This window comes from Cricetulus griseus, chromosome 9, assembly GCF_003668045.3.
Source record: "Cricetulus griseus strain 17A/GY chromosome 9, alternate assembly CriGri-PICRH-1.0, whole genome shotgun sequence".
NCBI lineage: Eukaryota > Metazoa > Chordata > Mammalia > Rodentia > Cricetidae > Cricetulus > Cricetulus griseus.
In genome coordinates, this window is record NC_048602.1 from 10,582,391 (window position 1) to 10,597,791 (window position 15,401).

The following is a 15,401-nucleotide window of genomic DNA, read 5'->3' on the forward strand; positions in this document are numbered from 1 at the left end:
ATTTTTACTTTGTGTGTCTGCGCGCGGGCACTCTCAGGAGTGTTTGCCAAGGCAGGCAATGGTGGTCGAGGACAAATTGGGAGGGTTACTTCTCTCCTTCCACCTCATGGGTCCCAAGGACGGAACTCAGCCGTCAGTCTAGGCAGCAAGCCCCTTTGCCTGCTGGGCCATCTCCCCAGCCCTATTTCCCTGCTTCAAGACTGCAGACACAGTGTGCCCTGCTGGATGGCCTATGACCAAAATTGACCACGTCACCCTCAAGTTGCCTCGTCTAACTTTTATTCAACTGGGAACAGCTGGCAAGATGGCTGCTTATCTTCTTGCAGTCTGAGCTGCGGAGAAGGGAAACCGAGGCAGGTAAATAGGTGGGAGACATCTGGCCTCACTTGGTGGCCGCAGGAACATCGAGGAAAAACCACAGGTCTTTGACACATTTCAGTCCTTCCTGTCATAAGGCGGCTGTCAGGAGGTCCCAGGACTGTGGAGAGAGAGAGAGACATGAAATGGTCAGCTTGCAAGGTGGGGGGGAGGGGTGGGCTATAAAAGGCCAAGCAAAGCCAGGTGTGGTGCACATTCCTGCAGTCCTGGCAATCCTCCGGCCTCTCAAGTGCCGCTTTGACAAATGAGCCACCGTGTGGCTGAGCTGAAACTGTAACTAGATTCCTGGTGTAAAGCATGCTGGGAGTGGGCGTCTAGTCCAAGGGGTATGGGATGTGATACCCAGCTGGGTTTTGTTTTGTTTTTGAGACAGGGTTTCTCTGTGTTAACAGCTTTCGCTATTCTGGAACTCCCTCTGTAGACCAGGCTGGCCTCAAACTCAAGAGATCCGCCTGTCTTTGCCTCCCAAGTGCTAGAATTAAAGGCGTGCACCACCAATGCCCAGCTGTCATACCTAGGTCTAGACCAAGGTACAGGACTAAAACCAAGGTAGAACAAGTGGCAAAAAAAAAAAAAAAAGCAGAATTCAAAACAAAGCCTAGGCACCTTGATAAGTTCAAGCCAGACCAGGCAATCAGACATATTTAATCCCTGCACTCGGGAGGCAGAGGCAGGTGGATCTCTGTGAGTCTGAGACCACTCAGGGCTGTTACACAGAGAAACCCTGTCTCGAAAAATCAAAACAACAATAAATAAATAAATAAATAAATAAATAAAGGTAGCTCAGTGGTAGAGCCCCTGCCTAGAATCCCCCAATCGCAGAGTATTCAAATCCCAGTACAAAAAATAGATCTGGTAGTGGTGGTTAATACCTATTGTTCCTTTCTTTCTTTCTTTCTTTCTTTTTTTTTGGTTTTTCGAGACAGGGTTTCTTTGTGGCTTTGGAGCCTGTCCTGGCACTCGCTCTGGAGACCAGGCCAGTCTAAAATTCACAGAGATCCACCTGCCTCTGCCTCCAGGTGCTGAGAATAAAGGCATGCGCTACCACCGCCCAGCTTGCATTCTTTTTCAAATTACATTAATTTTTATTTTGTATGCATCGATATATGCCATGGGTGTCAGGTCCTTTAACACCTTTAATCCCAGCACTACAGAGAGAGTTCAAGGTTAGCAGGGTCTATAAATCATGTTCCAGGACAGTCAGGGCTATTAACTGCCTCAAAAACACAAAAAACAAAATAAATATATAAATAAAATCAAACGGAGAATGTGCTGTGACTAGGGATCAGGACTGTATTCCAGAGCACACTGGGTAGACACTAGTCCCTGGGCCACCCTATTATGTGACCAAATGCATCAGAAACTTTTCTGTCAAAGGAACAAAGATGATCCAGGACTGAACTGCCAGGGCTCTTTTGTAGCATTTTGTTATTGTTAGATTTATTCTTTTTTTTTGGGGGGGGGGGCGTAGTTTGAGACAGGGTTTCTCTGTGGCTTTGGAGGCTGTCCTGGTAACTAGCTCTTATAGACCAGGTTGGTCTCAAACTCACAGAGATCCACCTGCCTCTGCCTCCCAAGTGCTGGGATTAAAGGCGTGCGTCACCAACACCCAGCGAAGCTGTGATCTTTGCCTGTCTAAAACACCTGATGGTCCCTAATAGAGCTGAACGGCAAATAGGGAGGCAGGAACAAGGATAGGTAGGGCTGCCAAGCAGAAAGGATACACAGAAGGAGAAACAAGATGAGAAGATAGAACAAGGAGAGGAGGAAGAGAAGCTGGTTAAAAACAAGCCAGGCTAAGGCCAGGAACTCATAATTAAGAATAAGCCTCCCGAGTATTGGGACTAAAGGCATTCGTCACCAACGCCTGCCCAGTCTTTTACTTTATGTTTTATTTTATTTTTTTATGAGTATGAAGTGTTTATCTGTATGTATATCTGTGCACCATGTGTGTACAGTGCCCTCAGAGACCAGAAGAGGGTATCAGATTCTCTGGAACTGGAGTTACGGGTAATTAGGACCCACCTTGTCACTTCCGGGAACTGAACCCAGGTCCTCTGCAAGAGCAGCCAGTACCCTTAACCGCTGCGACATCTCTCCAGTTCCATTGTTTCGTTTTTTTGTTGAGACATGGACTCATGAGGTCCAGGTTGGCTCCCAAGTCATGGCAATCCTTCTGCCTCAGCCTTGGAAGTTCTCATTTGTGCCTTCCCTGGGGCTAAGTCACTCCAGTCACTCACCCAGTTACAGAGTGTTGAAAGAAGCTGTAAGTCTGAGCTCCCTACAGGGTAGGCAAGCCCTGTCACATCCTCAACCACAAGCCTTTACCATCCTCCATTCCAGAATCAACAAGGCCACTTAAAGCCAGGCGTTGGTGGTGCTCGCCTTTAATCCCAGCACTCAGGAGGCAGAGGCAGGTGGCTCTCTGTGAGTTCGAGGCCAGCCTGGTCTCCAGAGCAAGTGCCAGGATAGGCTCCAAAGCTACACAGAGAAACCCTGTCTCGAGAAAAAAAAAAAAAAAAAAGACCACTTAAGGCAAGCCCCTTGTCCTCATCACCTCTACAGTACCACGCTGCAACCCTTTAGGTACGATTCCTAGCCCTCCTGGCTCCAGGGACCCTTGAGAATGCAGCCACACTTCCCACTCTCCACTCTTGAGAGTCCATACACAGGGAAGAATACAACACCCCAAGATGGCACCCGGCTCCCAGCAGCCAGCCTCCTTACCCCTGCCTCCAGGGTTCACTGGCACTGAGCCAGGGCAGCTTTAATGGCGGTCACCAGTTTCCGAAACTTGCTTTCTGTGTCTACATAGCCATCACCTCTCTGAGGAGAAAAGAGGAGAAAGTTGAGCTAGGCCCCACACACCAACCGAGGCCCTAAGCCATGTGACCCCCTGCAAGACAGGGTGCAGATTTACCTTCTTGGAGTGAACCAACTTCCCGGCTACTGTCACTTCAAAGAACCCAGTGACCTGGGGAGTCCCCTCACCACACTGAGGAAAAGAAGGAGATAGAGGGGGCTGAGATGTCCTCTCAGGGATACCCTCCCCACCATGTCCCAGGGAGAGGACTGGCCTAATCCATCCCCACCGCCTCCCAGTCCCAAACGACAGAAAAGGTACCCACGGGATTCCGTCCCCATTCCAATACTCACAATGTCCAGGCATCCAGGGAACTCCCGTTCTAGCTTCTCCTTGAGCTGGAGATACTGAAAACAGGATATGGGAGGAGGGGGTTGTTAGGGGCATAGCCAGGCCCAACAAATCCTCCCCAGGGTTATACCCACCCTGACCTACTTCAAGACACTCCTAAGAAACGTCACTCACCTTGGGCTTGTAGCCTCAAGCTCCACTGGTAGGTGAATCCAGGGTTGCCGCAGTCCACCAGGGCAGCAAGGATCCAAGACAAACGGCACAGGTGCCCAAGTGAGGCAGGCAACAGAAGCGAGATGGGGGGAGGGGGGCGCAGGGACACGGGCGACAGTGTAGAGATGGAGAAAGCCAACCACGCCAGGCAAGAGAGCAGAGGGGAGGAGGGGAGGAGGGGAGGCGGTGGGAGGGACGGCAGAGAGGTCACAAGGATGACACAGAATGACAACGGGGAGGGAAACAGAGGGAAGTGATTTAGGACAAAAGCTGCCTCAGTAGAATCCCACCCACTCACCCACTCGTGCCCCCGCCTGGCTGTCACTCAGGAATCCCAACTCTCCCCAGCACCCAGTATGAAACACAAGCTCTCCAGCCCCCACAACCTTCCCAACTGCAGGCTATTTCAGGCCTGGAATCTGGTGCAGTGACCTCATGGGAGGCATCCTGAAAGTCGGGGGCTGATCAGAGCCCTGGGTTGGGGGTGGGGGGTGCTCGAGAGGACCAAGGAACCCAGATTCAAGTTATAATGTCATCTGCAGTAGGACATCAAGCTAGCCCTGCCTCATTCCCGGCCTGGGTTTCCTCCCCTGCAAACTGGAGATATAATACCCCCTTGCCTCAAAGGGCTGCATGGGTGGGGGGCTTTAATTAATTAATTAATTAATTAATAAGTCCAGCAGCACTTATTAATCATTTACAGCATGCTGGCTGAGTAAGCCGCAGAGGAAAAAGCCATCAAGAGAAAATGGCTTGGCTTTTCTAGACCAGGCCTCTGGGGGGGGACGGGCACAGTTACAGTGGCTGGCAGGTTAACTACCACCATCACCCCCCCTTCGCAGTAACAGAAGGGGAACTGGGCCAGAAAAGGAGTCGGGTTAACAGCACCAGCACCCACCCCACATCAGAGGCCAGCAAGAAGAGATGGCTTTGGTTTTTGGAGGTGGGGAGGGGCGTTAATTTGCCAGGAACGGATCCCAGGGCCTGGTGGTGCATTTCAGGCAAACATTCTACCACTGAGCTACAACCTCACGTCTACTATCGACCCTTCCTTCCTTCCTTCCTTCCTTCCTTCCTTCCTTTCTGCGGGGGGAGAGGGAGGAGACAGGGTCTCACTGTGTAGCCCTGGCTGCCTGGAACTGGCTAAGCGGACCATGCTGACTTGGAACCACCTCTCAAGGGCTCAAGTCGCCCTTTTTTCAGGGCCACACTGGGAGGGAGGGGCGAGCAACCACGATGAGGATGCAGGGCGTCCTCAGAGCTCCCAAGAACGAATATGTGCCGTCCCACCACCGCACCGGGCGGGCTATGAGTCTTCCCTACGCCCGGCAGGACAGCCTCCCCCACCCCCACCCCCCGGCCCTCCCTAACCCGGTGCTGCTCGAGAGGGGGAAGGGAAACGGTCTGCTGGGAAGCGAAGGTTCCCCCCAGAGAAACCCGATGCTACCCCTCCCTTCCCCTCCCCTCGGCGCTGGGTCGGTTTCCACTTCCACGGGGTGAGGCGCCCCGGCTGTTAGATGCGGGACATCTGACTCGAAGCTCGGTTATTTCCGTCCCCACCGGCTTGCAAGTCCCCCGCTAGGGACGGGTCTGCGATGCCATCGCCGTACTCGGCCTACAAAAGGCCGGGGAGCGGGGGAGCAGGGGAAAGGGGGGGGGGTCCCCGGCACAAAGGCCGGGGAGCAGGGAAAGAGGGGACCGCGGCCGCTGGAAGTTACCAATACACGACTCGGACAGCGAGGGCCATCACTGCAGATCGCATCCCCGCACCGTGCGAGGACCCGACCCACGAGCAATGAGGACGTCGAGGTCTGCGGGTGCGGCCGTGCGCACAGCCCGAAGCCCTCCGGGAGCGGATCAAACCAAGTGCGCGCGGGGCGGGGAGAGCGGGGCAGCGCGGGGACCGAGGCTTCGGAACGCGGCCGGGTCTGTGGCCACGGACGCGACCCCACACACTGACAAACTCACGCGGTCCCCTTGATATATCCGAGTTGTCTCCATAGACGGCGTCTCTGGGGCCAGCCACCGGCGCTCCCCTCGCTGTCCCCCCTCCTGGCTAGAATGGTTCAGACCTGGGGACCCGTGTTTCCGAGGTTGAGCCCGAGTTTCGCCCGCGTTTCGGTTACATAGTGGCTGGGAGGGGCGGCGCAGGGAAATTGAGGCACACGACGCATGCGCCCCATCCTCCTGGGGGGGGTAGGGGACGGAGTGGGGGGACGACAGACAATTGGGGTGGGTCTCCAGCCCTGATTGATTCAGAGTAGACGGATCCTGGGTCTGAAAAAGTGAAGCTAGGAGTCCCAGCGTGCACTTGAGGCCCAGCTGTCTCATCACAGCCCAGCCGACCCCCCCAAAAAAGGGTACAGCCTCCATTTGCGCCGCCTTCCTGCCACCTCCCAGCTGAAGGGTACATGGAAAGTGATGGAATGGGGCTTGGGCTGTATGTAGCTCCTAGCATGTGTGAAATCCTGGGGCAGATCCCTGGGATCACATTGAGGAACCAAAAGTTAAAACTAATAAAAGTTTAAGAACTTAGACCCTGAAAAGGGAACGTCTAATGGTAAAGGAAAATTTAACTCCTTAAATCAGGAGTGCCGTGGCTGGCGCCTCATCCCCTGCTCTCAGAGAAAGGGAGATAATTGTCCACCACTCCTGTTAACATTCCTTTGCTGATTGCTGGTCATAAAGATCCCCCAGCCCTGGGGATAACTGACAGACCCTGTGACCCTGTAACCCTGCAAGCCCATGCCCTGTCTTATCTCAGTCAAATGTATCTCACTTAAAAATATATAGCTACTAGCCGGGCGTTGGTGGCACATGCCTTTAATCCCAGCACTCGGGAGGCAGAGGCAGGCCGGTCCCTGTGAGTTCGAGGCCAGCATGGTCTACAAAGTGAGTGCCAGGATAGGCTCCAAAGCTACACAGAGAAACTCTGTCTCGAAAAACCAAATATATATATATATAATATATATATATATATATATATATATTGCTTTACATTGTACTTTGTATGACCTGAAGTAACCATGGAAACTCTGTAATTTGTGGCCTTCAACCTTTTATGGTCTGCCCCTTTAAAAGCTTCTCTTTTTGGCTGGTTGGCATCTCATTTGCCCGCCATGCAGTGAGTGAGATCCTAGCTGGCAAACCGTTTGCTTTTGCATCAGAGTGTTGACTCCTTGGGTTAGTCTCTGGGCTCCGAGAACCTAGCAAAACACTCATAATCTGCAGGAGCTGGCACAAGCCTGTAATCCCAGCATTTGGGAAGAGGAGACTGGAGGATTTACCCTTACTAGTCTAGGCTGCATGAAGAGTTGTCTAAAGGAGACAACAACAACAAAAAAGCCAGTGTTGCCTTTAATTCCAGTAGCCGAGAAATCTCTGTGGGTTCGTGGACAGCCTGGGCTACATAGCAGTTCCAGGGCAGACAGGGCTTCATAGAGAGACCATCTCCAAAAGTGAAAATGGACAATCTGACTTAAGGGTTTAGGACTCCTGAGCCTCAGTTTCCCCTAATGGATGCTGGGCAGATTGGCTCTCAGGAGATACTCATTTACACAGAAATTATGTATTGAGCAGGGCGGTGGTGGCGCAGGCCTTTAATCCCAGCACTCGGGAGGCAGAGGCAGGTGGATCTCTGTGAGTTCGAGGACAGGCTCCAAAGCTACAGAGAAACCCTGTCTCGGAAAAAAATAAAAAATAAAAATAATGTATTGCTCTCTAGTTTCTTGTCCCTCCACACCCGAGCATTCCCCCCTTACCCCCCACTACCCCACACCTGCCAAAGACGACTCACCAGGAGAGATATTTATCTCACCTGACATTCTTTAACTGATGTCACTAGTAACCCCACCAATGGCCAACGAGGGGCCAAATAAGGAAATGCCAGTTTCCTTCCCACCTAGCCCCCTTTGTGCACTATCAGTAACCTAGCCTGCGTGCAGATGGTGGGCTTTGATTCTCCCACAGAAGGATGAAATTTGAATCATTCATTTCCCCCTTGACCTCACAGGAGTGAGCTGGCAAGGAGGATTGGAGGATTGAGAGACAAAAGCCATAAGAGAAGTATACTTCCTTAAAAGGATGGATGGATGCACTTGGACTCCTGAAAAGAATTAGAGCCAGAATCTGGCGTGTGTGCCTGAGAGAACTTAATGAAGATAACCAGAAGCCTTGCTCTGTCCTCCCCGGGCATCTCTGGCAGGCTAAGTGCAGTGTCCGGTCCTCTCTGTCTGCAGAGCGTGGACCTGTGATCAGTCTGGAAAGGAATAATGAGCCAGTCTTGGAGAACAATGGGCATAGTCGGGTGTGGATGTTTCATAGCTCACATTCTACTGTGGTTCTCAACATCCCAAACCTTAGCATGACCCATCCCATGGTACTCGGGCCTGTAGGACCTCTCTGGCTCTTTCTCCCAATGTCCCAGTGACAGGGACCACTGAGGTTCTAGCAAGGGACCTCAGCCACATTCCTGTCTCTGAGCCTTTGCACGTGCTGGTTTAACCCTCTCACCCCGACTCCTGCTTTTCCTCCAAGAATCAGCTGCAACATGGAGGGAAAACAATTCCTTCTGGAAAAGTCTGCCTTGTGTACAACAAAGCTGGACCCATTTACTTGTCTTTACAAAGTCCTTTAACCCCAGGGGTTTAAACTACCCACGTGCCTCATCTCACACTCCTGGAGGCCCAAAATCTGAGATCAACGTAGCTGGAGGGCTGGTTATACCCAGGACTGGAGGGAAAACTCTGCCCCTTGCCTCTGGTGTCACTTCTGCTGGTCACTGGCCACCCTTGGAGCTGTGTGGCTTATAGAAGAATTATTTGCAGGCTAAAGAGCTGTCTCGGTGGTTAAGAGTAAAGGATGTATACCATCACCTCCCATCTAGGGAATTCTTCAAGATAAAAAATGGCTCATTTAAGCCAGGCGTTGGTGGCGCACGCCTTTAACCCCAGCACTCGGGAGACAGAGGCAGGTGGATCTCTGTGAGTTCCAGACCTGGTCTCCAGAGCGAGTGCCAGGATAGGCTCCAAAGCTAATGCAGAGAAACCCTGTCTCAAAAAAAAAAAAAAAAAAAAAAAAGGCTCATTTGTCTTTAAACTTAATTTGGTATCTTAATCTTTGAGTGTGGTCAGTTGTAATTTATATCCTTTGAGCAATTTAACTTCCTAAGCCCCAAAATCATATTCAAAGGGGCTAGAGAGATGACTCATGACTCAGTGGGAAAAGTGCTTACTCCATCTAAGCATGAGGGTCCTGAGTTAGACCCCCCAAGCGCTGACACAAAAGCTAAGCTTGGTGTGGTACCCGTAAGCTCAGCACTGGAGAGGCAGGGCCAGCAGAGAACCCTGGAGCTGGCTGGCCACCCAGCTTCAGCAAATATAGAACTCTAGGTTCAGTGAGAGACCCTCTCTCTCAAAAAAAAAAAAAAAAAAGATTGGGGGGCGGGCTGCAAAGTAGCAGAGTAGCAGAGCACTTGCCCAGCATGCAACTGGTCCTGGGTTCAATCTCCAGCACTACCAAAAAACATATGGTGGAGAGTAATGGAAAAGACATCTGACATTGACCTCTGATCTATACACACAAAACACACACATAAACACATATGCATGCACACTCAACGAGTACATACATACGCAAATCATATAATAGGTGTTATTAAAGACATTTAATTCTCTGTTCTTTTTCTATTTATTTGTTTCATTATATTTATTTGTATTAGCTATTTATTTAATGGTTTCTCAAGACAGGGTTTCTCTGCATACCCCTGGCTGTCCTGGAACTCGCTCTGTAGACCAGGCTGGCCTTGAAGTCACAGAGATCCACCTGCCTCTGCCTCAGTACTGGGATTAAAGGTGTTTGCCACCACCACCCAGGAATTTTTTTTCTTTTTAAAGACAGAGTCTCATAAGCTGGGCATGGTGGCACACATCTTTAAGCCCAGCACTCAAGAAGCAGAGAAGCAGGCAGAACTCTGTGAGCTCCAGACCAGCCTGGGCTACATAGTGAAATTCTGTTTCAAAGACACAAAAAACAAGGAAGGACTGGAGAGAAGGCTCAGTGGTTAAGAGCACTTGCTCCCTCTTGCAGAGAACCTTCCTTCAGTTGCCAGAACCACTTCTGCTGTAACTCCAACTCCAGGGGTCTCTGACATCTCTGCTAGGTGGGAAACTTGCTCTCCCAGCTACATATCCACATATATGCATAATTAATCATAATAAAATAAATCATTAAAAGTTTTCCAATGTTAAAATAAAAATAAGCCTTCATTCCTACAGCTTGGTCCTTCCTCACACAGCCACCAGAGGGCGCCAGCTCATACTGGTCACAGCTTGCACTCTCTCCACTGGCTGTCCTCAGGAAGGGCCACAAATCTCTGCGGTGATCAGGTCCCTTATCTCTGAGGTCATCCGCCACTACCTGCTACAGTTCCCTCCTCTACCTGCTAAGGCCACATGGAAATAATTCTTTTTGTCTGTTTGTTTTTGTTTTTTGAGACAGGGTTTCTCTGTGTAACAACAGCTCTAGCTGTCCTGGAACTCACCTTGTAGTCCAGGTTGGCCTCGAACTCACAGAGATCAGCCTGGCTCCTCTTCCCAAGTGCCGAGATTAAAGGCCTGCGCCACCATACCCGGGTTCCCCCTCCCCCATTTTTTTTCTTAGTTGAAATCACTTTCTGAAGTTATTTTTATGTGTATTTTTTGCCCGCATGTACATATGTCTACCACACGCATACAGTGCCCAGTGATGGCCAGAAGGGGGAAGCAGATCCCCTGAAAATGAAGTTAGAGAATTGTGAGTCACAGTGTGGACTCTAGGGTCCCCTAGAAGAGCAGCCAGTGCTCTTAACCACTAAGCGATCTCTCCAGCTCCTTTATTAGGGTTCATTCAAACAGCAAGGTCAGGAGCTGGATTGGTGGCTCCATGAGAGTGCTTGCTGTGTTCCAGCAACACACACACACACACACAGAGAGAGAGAGAGAGAGAGAGAGAGAGAGAGAGAGAGAGAGAGAGAGAGAGAGAGAGAGACAGAGACAGAGAGAGACAGAGAGAGACAGAGAGAGAGAGAGAGAGAGAACAATAATATGCTTTGCTTTATTTTTCATTATTTATTTATTTATTTATTTTGGTTTTTTTCGAGACAGGGTTCCTCTGTGGCTTTGGAGGCTGTCCTGGAACTAGCTCTTGTAGACCAGGCTGGTCTCGAACTCACAGAGATCCACCTGCCTCTGTCTCCTGAGTGCTGGGATTAAAGGCGTGCGCCCAGCTGATAATATGCTTTTTTATTTGAGACCATATCACTATGTACCTCTGGCTGTCCTGAAACTCACAGATACCCACCTGCCTCTGCCCCTCAAGTGCTGGGATTAAAGACAGGTGCCACCAAGCCCTGCCATTTTTTTTTTTTTTTAAGCAAGGTCCAGGGCCTGGAGAGACGGCTCAGCGGTTTTGAGCACTGGATGCTCTTCCAGAGGACTTGCGTTCAATTCCCAGCAACCACATGGTGGCTCACAGACACCTGTAATGAGATCTGATACCGTGTTTTGTCTGATGCCCTCTTCTGCCATGCAGACATACAAGCAAACAGAGCACTCATACAAAAAAAAAAAATCTTAAAAAAAAAAAAAAGCAAGGTCGGGAACACTGAAGATCAGCTGGAGTCTGAGATAGCCAAGCTGATCAGACAGATCAGAGAAAGGACAGGATTCTGGGAAGCACATCAAAGCCGGTCTGGCAGTCTCCTGAGGACCTTACACAAGACATGGTTGCCCTTCCCCCTAAGCTCCTCATCCAGAATGTCTTCCTGTATTTCATGATCTTTCTTCTCTCGCTCTGATTAATTGATTAGACTGATTATTTAGAAACAGGGTCTTCAGCCGGAAGTTGGTGGCGCACGCCTTTAATCCCAGCACTCGGGAGGCAGAGGCAGGCGGATCTCTGTGAGTTCGAGGCCAGCCTGGTCTACAAAGTAAGTTCCAGGATAGGCTCCAAAGCCACCAAAAAAAAAAAAAAAAAAAAAAAAAAAAAAAAAAAAAAAAAAAGAAAGAAAGAAAGAAAGAAAGAAAAAGAAAAAAGAAAGAAAGAAAAAGAAAGAAAGAAAGAAAAGAAACAGGGTCTTCTTATGTGGCCCAGGTTAGACCATGAGCTCCTGGGCCTCCCTAGGGCTATAGCAACACTTGTATATAACATGCCTGTCTCTAACACATCTGTAACAGGCTGAACTGTGGGTAAGGAGGCTTCTAAGAAAGCCTCTGCCTACACCAGGAAGGAGACCACCCCGACTGTCCCACGGGAGGGAAGTCCTGGACAAAGACTGCCGAGTCCAGATGCTTTGCTTGGTCCTCTCTGGCTCTGGGCTATGTACTTTCTATTTCTCTCCTGCTAAAAATAAACTCTGACCCTTACTCCACCTGTGCTCCAGTGAGAACAGGATCAGTTACTGTGGCTGTTGGGATCAGAGGAAATGTGAAAGGAGGCATGTCCCCACCCATAACTTCCATGTCTGTGAAATTAGCCCAATCTGAACATGGACACAAATGGGACCCTAAGATAGTTGACCTTTGGTGTCTCACGTGGCAAGAGTTTTAAATTTTCTGATGTTAATATAAACGACAGGCAGGTGAGAAGGCTCAATGGGTAAAGGTGCTTGCTGCAAAGCCTGAGGACCTGAGTTCAAACCCCAGGACTTGAGTGGTGGAAGACGAGAACCTACTCCTGCAGAAGTTGTCCTCTGACCCCTATCCCTGCTCATGGCAAGCAAAACAAGCACAGCACACTGCCGTGAGGGGTTTCCAGAGAGGATCAGATTCCAAGGGCTCTGGCCCGATGCATCACTGGTGACTCAATGGGCTCATTATATGACTGCTTTCTAGGAGGTGGCCAAAGGCAGAGGGTGGGGCCCAGCTGGAGAAACTGTCACCAAGGTTTGTCCTTAGCATACATCTTGCCCTGATTCCTTCCTTTTACTCTCTCTGCTTCTGGGACCCCTTGAGTGAACTACTCTTCAGCCATGCCCTCCCCACTCTGTTGAACTGACTGAACCTCTAAAACCATAAACCAAAAGAAATAATTAAAGGTTGGCATGATAGATGGCTGCTCTTTCAGAGGGCTCAGTTTCAGTCGCCAGCACCTGGATCTACCACTGAGCCACGCCCCCAGCCCCTCACTGGGGAATTCTAGGCAGGGGCTCTACCACTGAGCCACGCCCCCAACCCCTCACTGGGGGATTCTAGGCAAGGGTTCTACCACTGAGCCACGCCCCAGACCCTCACAGTGGCAACTTCTAGCAGGTACTGTAGCTAACTTGTTCTCTCCATAGGCTATACTGACTTTCCAGCCCACCTGTTTCTTCAGAAGGTAGCCACCATAAGTCTTCCCTTTGCTTGCCAAAGAAATCGAGAATTGTTTCTGGTTGGGCAGTGGTGGCCCACACCTTCAATCCCAGCAAACAGGAGGCAGAGGCAGGAAGATCTCCATAAACCCTGGAGCAGCCAGGACAAAAAATTTCTCCCTGTGGCTACTGGCTAGCTGTATTTCTTCCAGGGGTGGTTTTTTTTTTTTTTTTTTTTTTTTTTGTGGCTCTTTGTGGTAGACCTGAGTTCTGTCACGAATGTTACACTCCTCTCAGGCTGATTTCTTATCAGGCAGAAATGCTTAGTGGTTTTAGATTTCGCTTTTTGTTTTTTGAGACAGTGTTTCTCTGAACTTGCTCTGTTGACCATGCTGGCCTGGAACTTGGAGATATACCTGCTTTTGCCTCTAGAGTGATCCAGATTGCCTCCGTAATTAAGGTGTGTGCCACCACCACTCGGCTTCTTATTTATTATTTTTTTAAAATGACCTTTCTTTGGATCAATTTCTCCAGGATAAGATCTCCACTTAAGAAAAAAAAAAAAAAAAAAAAAAGACTAGCACTTTATAAATAGGTGAAGGGCAGAGACCCTGGTCAGGTTCCACCCACGCCCCCCATAAAGCCTGTCCTGAAAGCTATTCCTGTCATTCCTCCCCCTACCATCCTAGAAAGGATGTTCTGTAGACTGGAAAACAGTGCTTTCTGTGTGGGTGGGGACAGATGGCAGTTGCTGGAGCACATACTTTTTATACTTCCCGAGTATCTAAGAGGTCTCAAGTCCTGGCCTCTGGTGTCTACTCTGACAGAGTCTAGGAACTCACTTCGGGGAGGGAAGTCAGGGCCAGAGAAGGCCACTGGGGTGGCTGATGGCACGGGTTGGGTGAGGTGGTCTTGGTCAGCAGGTCACCAAGTGTGCAGCCTGGCCCCTCAAGGCGCACTTGGGAGCCTCAGTGAGGCTTCAGGAAATGCGTGTGTCCCACACGCAGTAAATGGCCCGTGTCCCATCTGGCATTGCCATCAGGAGCAACCTGGGAGGATGGGAGCCTGGTTAACCAAATTCCAGGCTGCCGGCCCACATTCCAACTTCAGATCCTGGGTTTGTTGCAGGGCTGTGTGACCGACCTCCTTCCTGCAGGTGACATAAGCCTTTCTGTGTTTCCAGCACAGTATAGGATAGTGCCCTTGTCACTGGATGACCCTGTCTTCAAAAAGTGATGTAGGACTGGGCCATTCTCTCCAGGCGTTTGCTGATGGCTGATACAACAATGGGGTTAAAAAAAAAAAGTCCTTTCCTCATACTGATCTCACTCCTGGGGGCTGTGAGGAAACAGGGGAATCTGGGAGTAAGCTTATGGCCTGGCACTTCGAGAATGGGAGGAAGTGTGTACGGGCCAGGGGTTTTTGTGTTCTGGTGCTGGGTGGGACATCCACTCTGGCATGCGATCAACAAACTCCTTGCCAAGTTGCAGGGGCAGCAGGATTCCAGCAAATTCATTGTAGTTTTTCTCCCAGTGTTTCCAATTTTTCTGTACTGAACCAACCTTCTTTTTAGACTAAGTCTCAGAGCTGGGGCTGTGCCTGTTGGTACAGTGATTGCTTAGGATGTGCAAAGCCCTGGGTTCAAAACCTAGTACTACGTAACACCAGGCACGGTAGTGTCCATCCATAATCCTGGCACTCAGAAGGTAGTTAGGAGGACCAGGTCAAGGCTCTCTGCTGTAACCTAGGAAATTCAAGGCTAGCCTGGGCTACTTGAGACCCCAACTCAACCTAAAATTGAGACATTGGAGTTGACTTAGTGGTTCAGTTTCCTGATCGGAATCAGTTCTGGTGGCTCCAGAAAATCTCAAGGCCCTGTCTGGCTTCCATGAGAACACACACAAAACATTAAAGAAAAGTAACTTAGAACAAACGTGTGGAACAATGGTTCAGCAGTTAAGAGCACTGGCTACTCCTCCAGAAAACCCAGGTTCGATTTACAGCACCCATATGATGCTATGGGTGACTCTAGTTGCAGGGTCCTCTCAAGTTCAAGGAGAATCAAAGTTCTAGAGACACTGGTCACTGGGAAGTTCTGGTTGGATTCTCTTACCCTTCACCCACCCTCAGGGGGCCACAATGCAGCAAGCAGCAGACCCCAGGACACACAGGATAGGACTGTTTGCTGCATGGGTGCATGGGGAGGTGAGCGTGTGTGTTCCCTAGAGACACCTTTCTAGGCTGGCCCAGAGGACAGCTGGATTTGTTTATCTGTAACTTGGAGGCCAGGGACACTTGACATTTTTTCCTCCTTTCTTCTTTTTTTGA

At 50.0% G+C, this 15,401-nt stretch overlaps 1 protein-coding gene across 1 annotated transcript; it reads right to left on the bottom strand.

Moving 5' to 3' along the window:
- Positions 1 to 261: 261 nt before the first annotated feature.
- On the bottom strand, positions 262 to 5,604 carry Selenow (selenoprotein W). The gene is given in 6 exon segments (NM_001256880.1): positions 262 to 478; positions 3,106 to 3,204; positions 3,299 to 3,373; positions 3,535 to 3,588; positions 3,707 to 3,731; positions 5,464 to 5,604. Coding segments are annotated over 5 exon segments (282 nt in total). The 5' UTR covers positions 5,508 to 5,604; the 3' UTR covers positions 262 to 478; positions 3,106 to 3,120.
- Between the last annotated feature and the right edge of the window lie 9,797 nt (positions 5,605 to 15,401).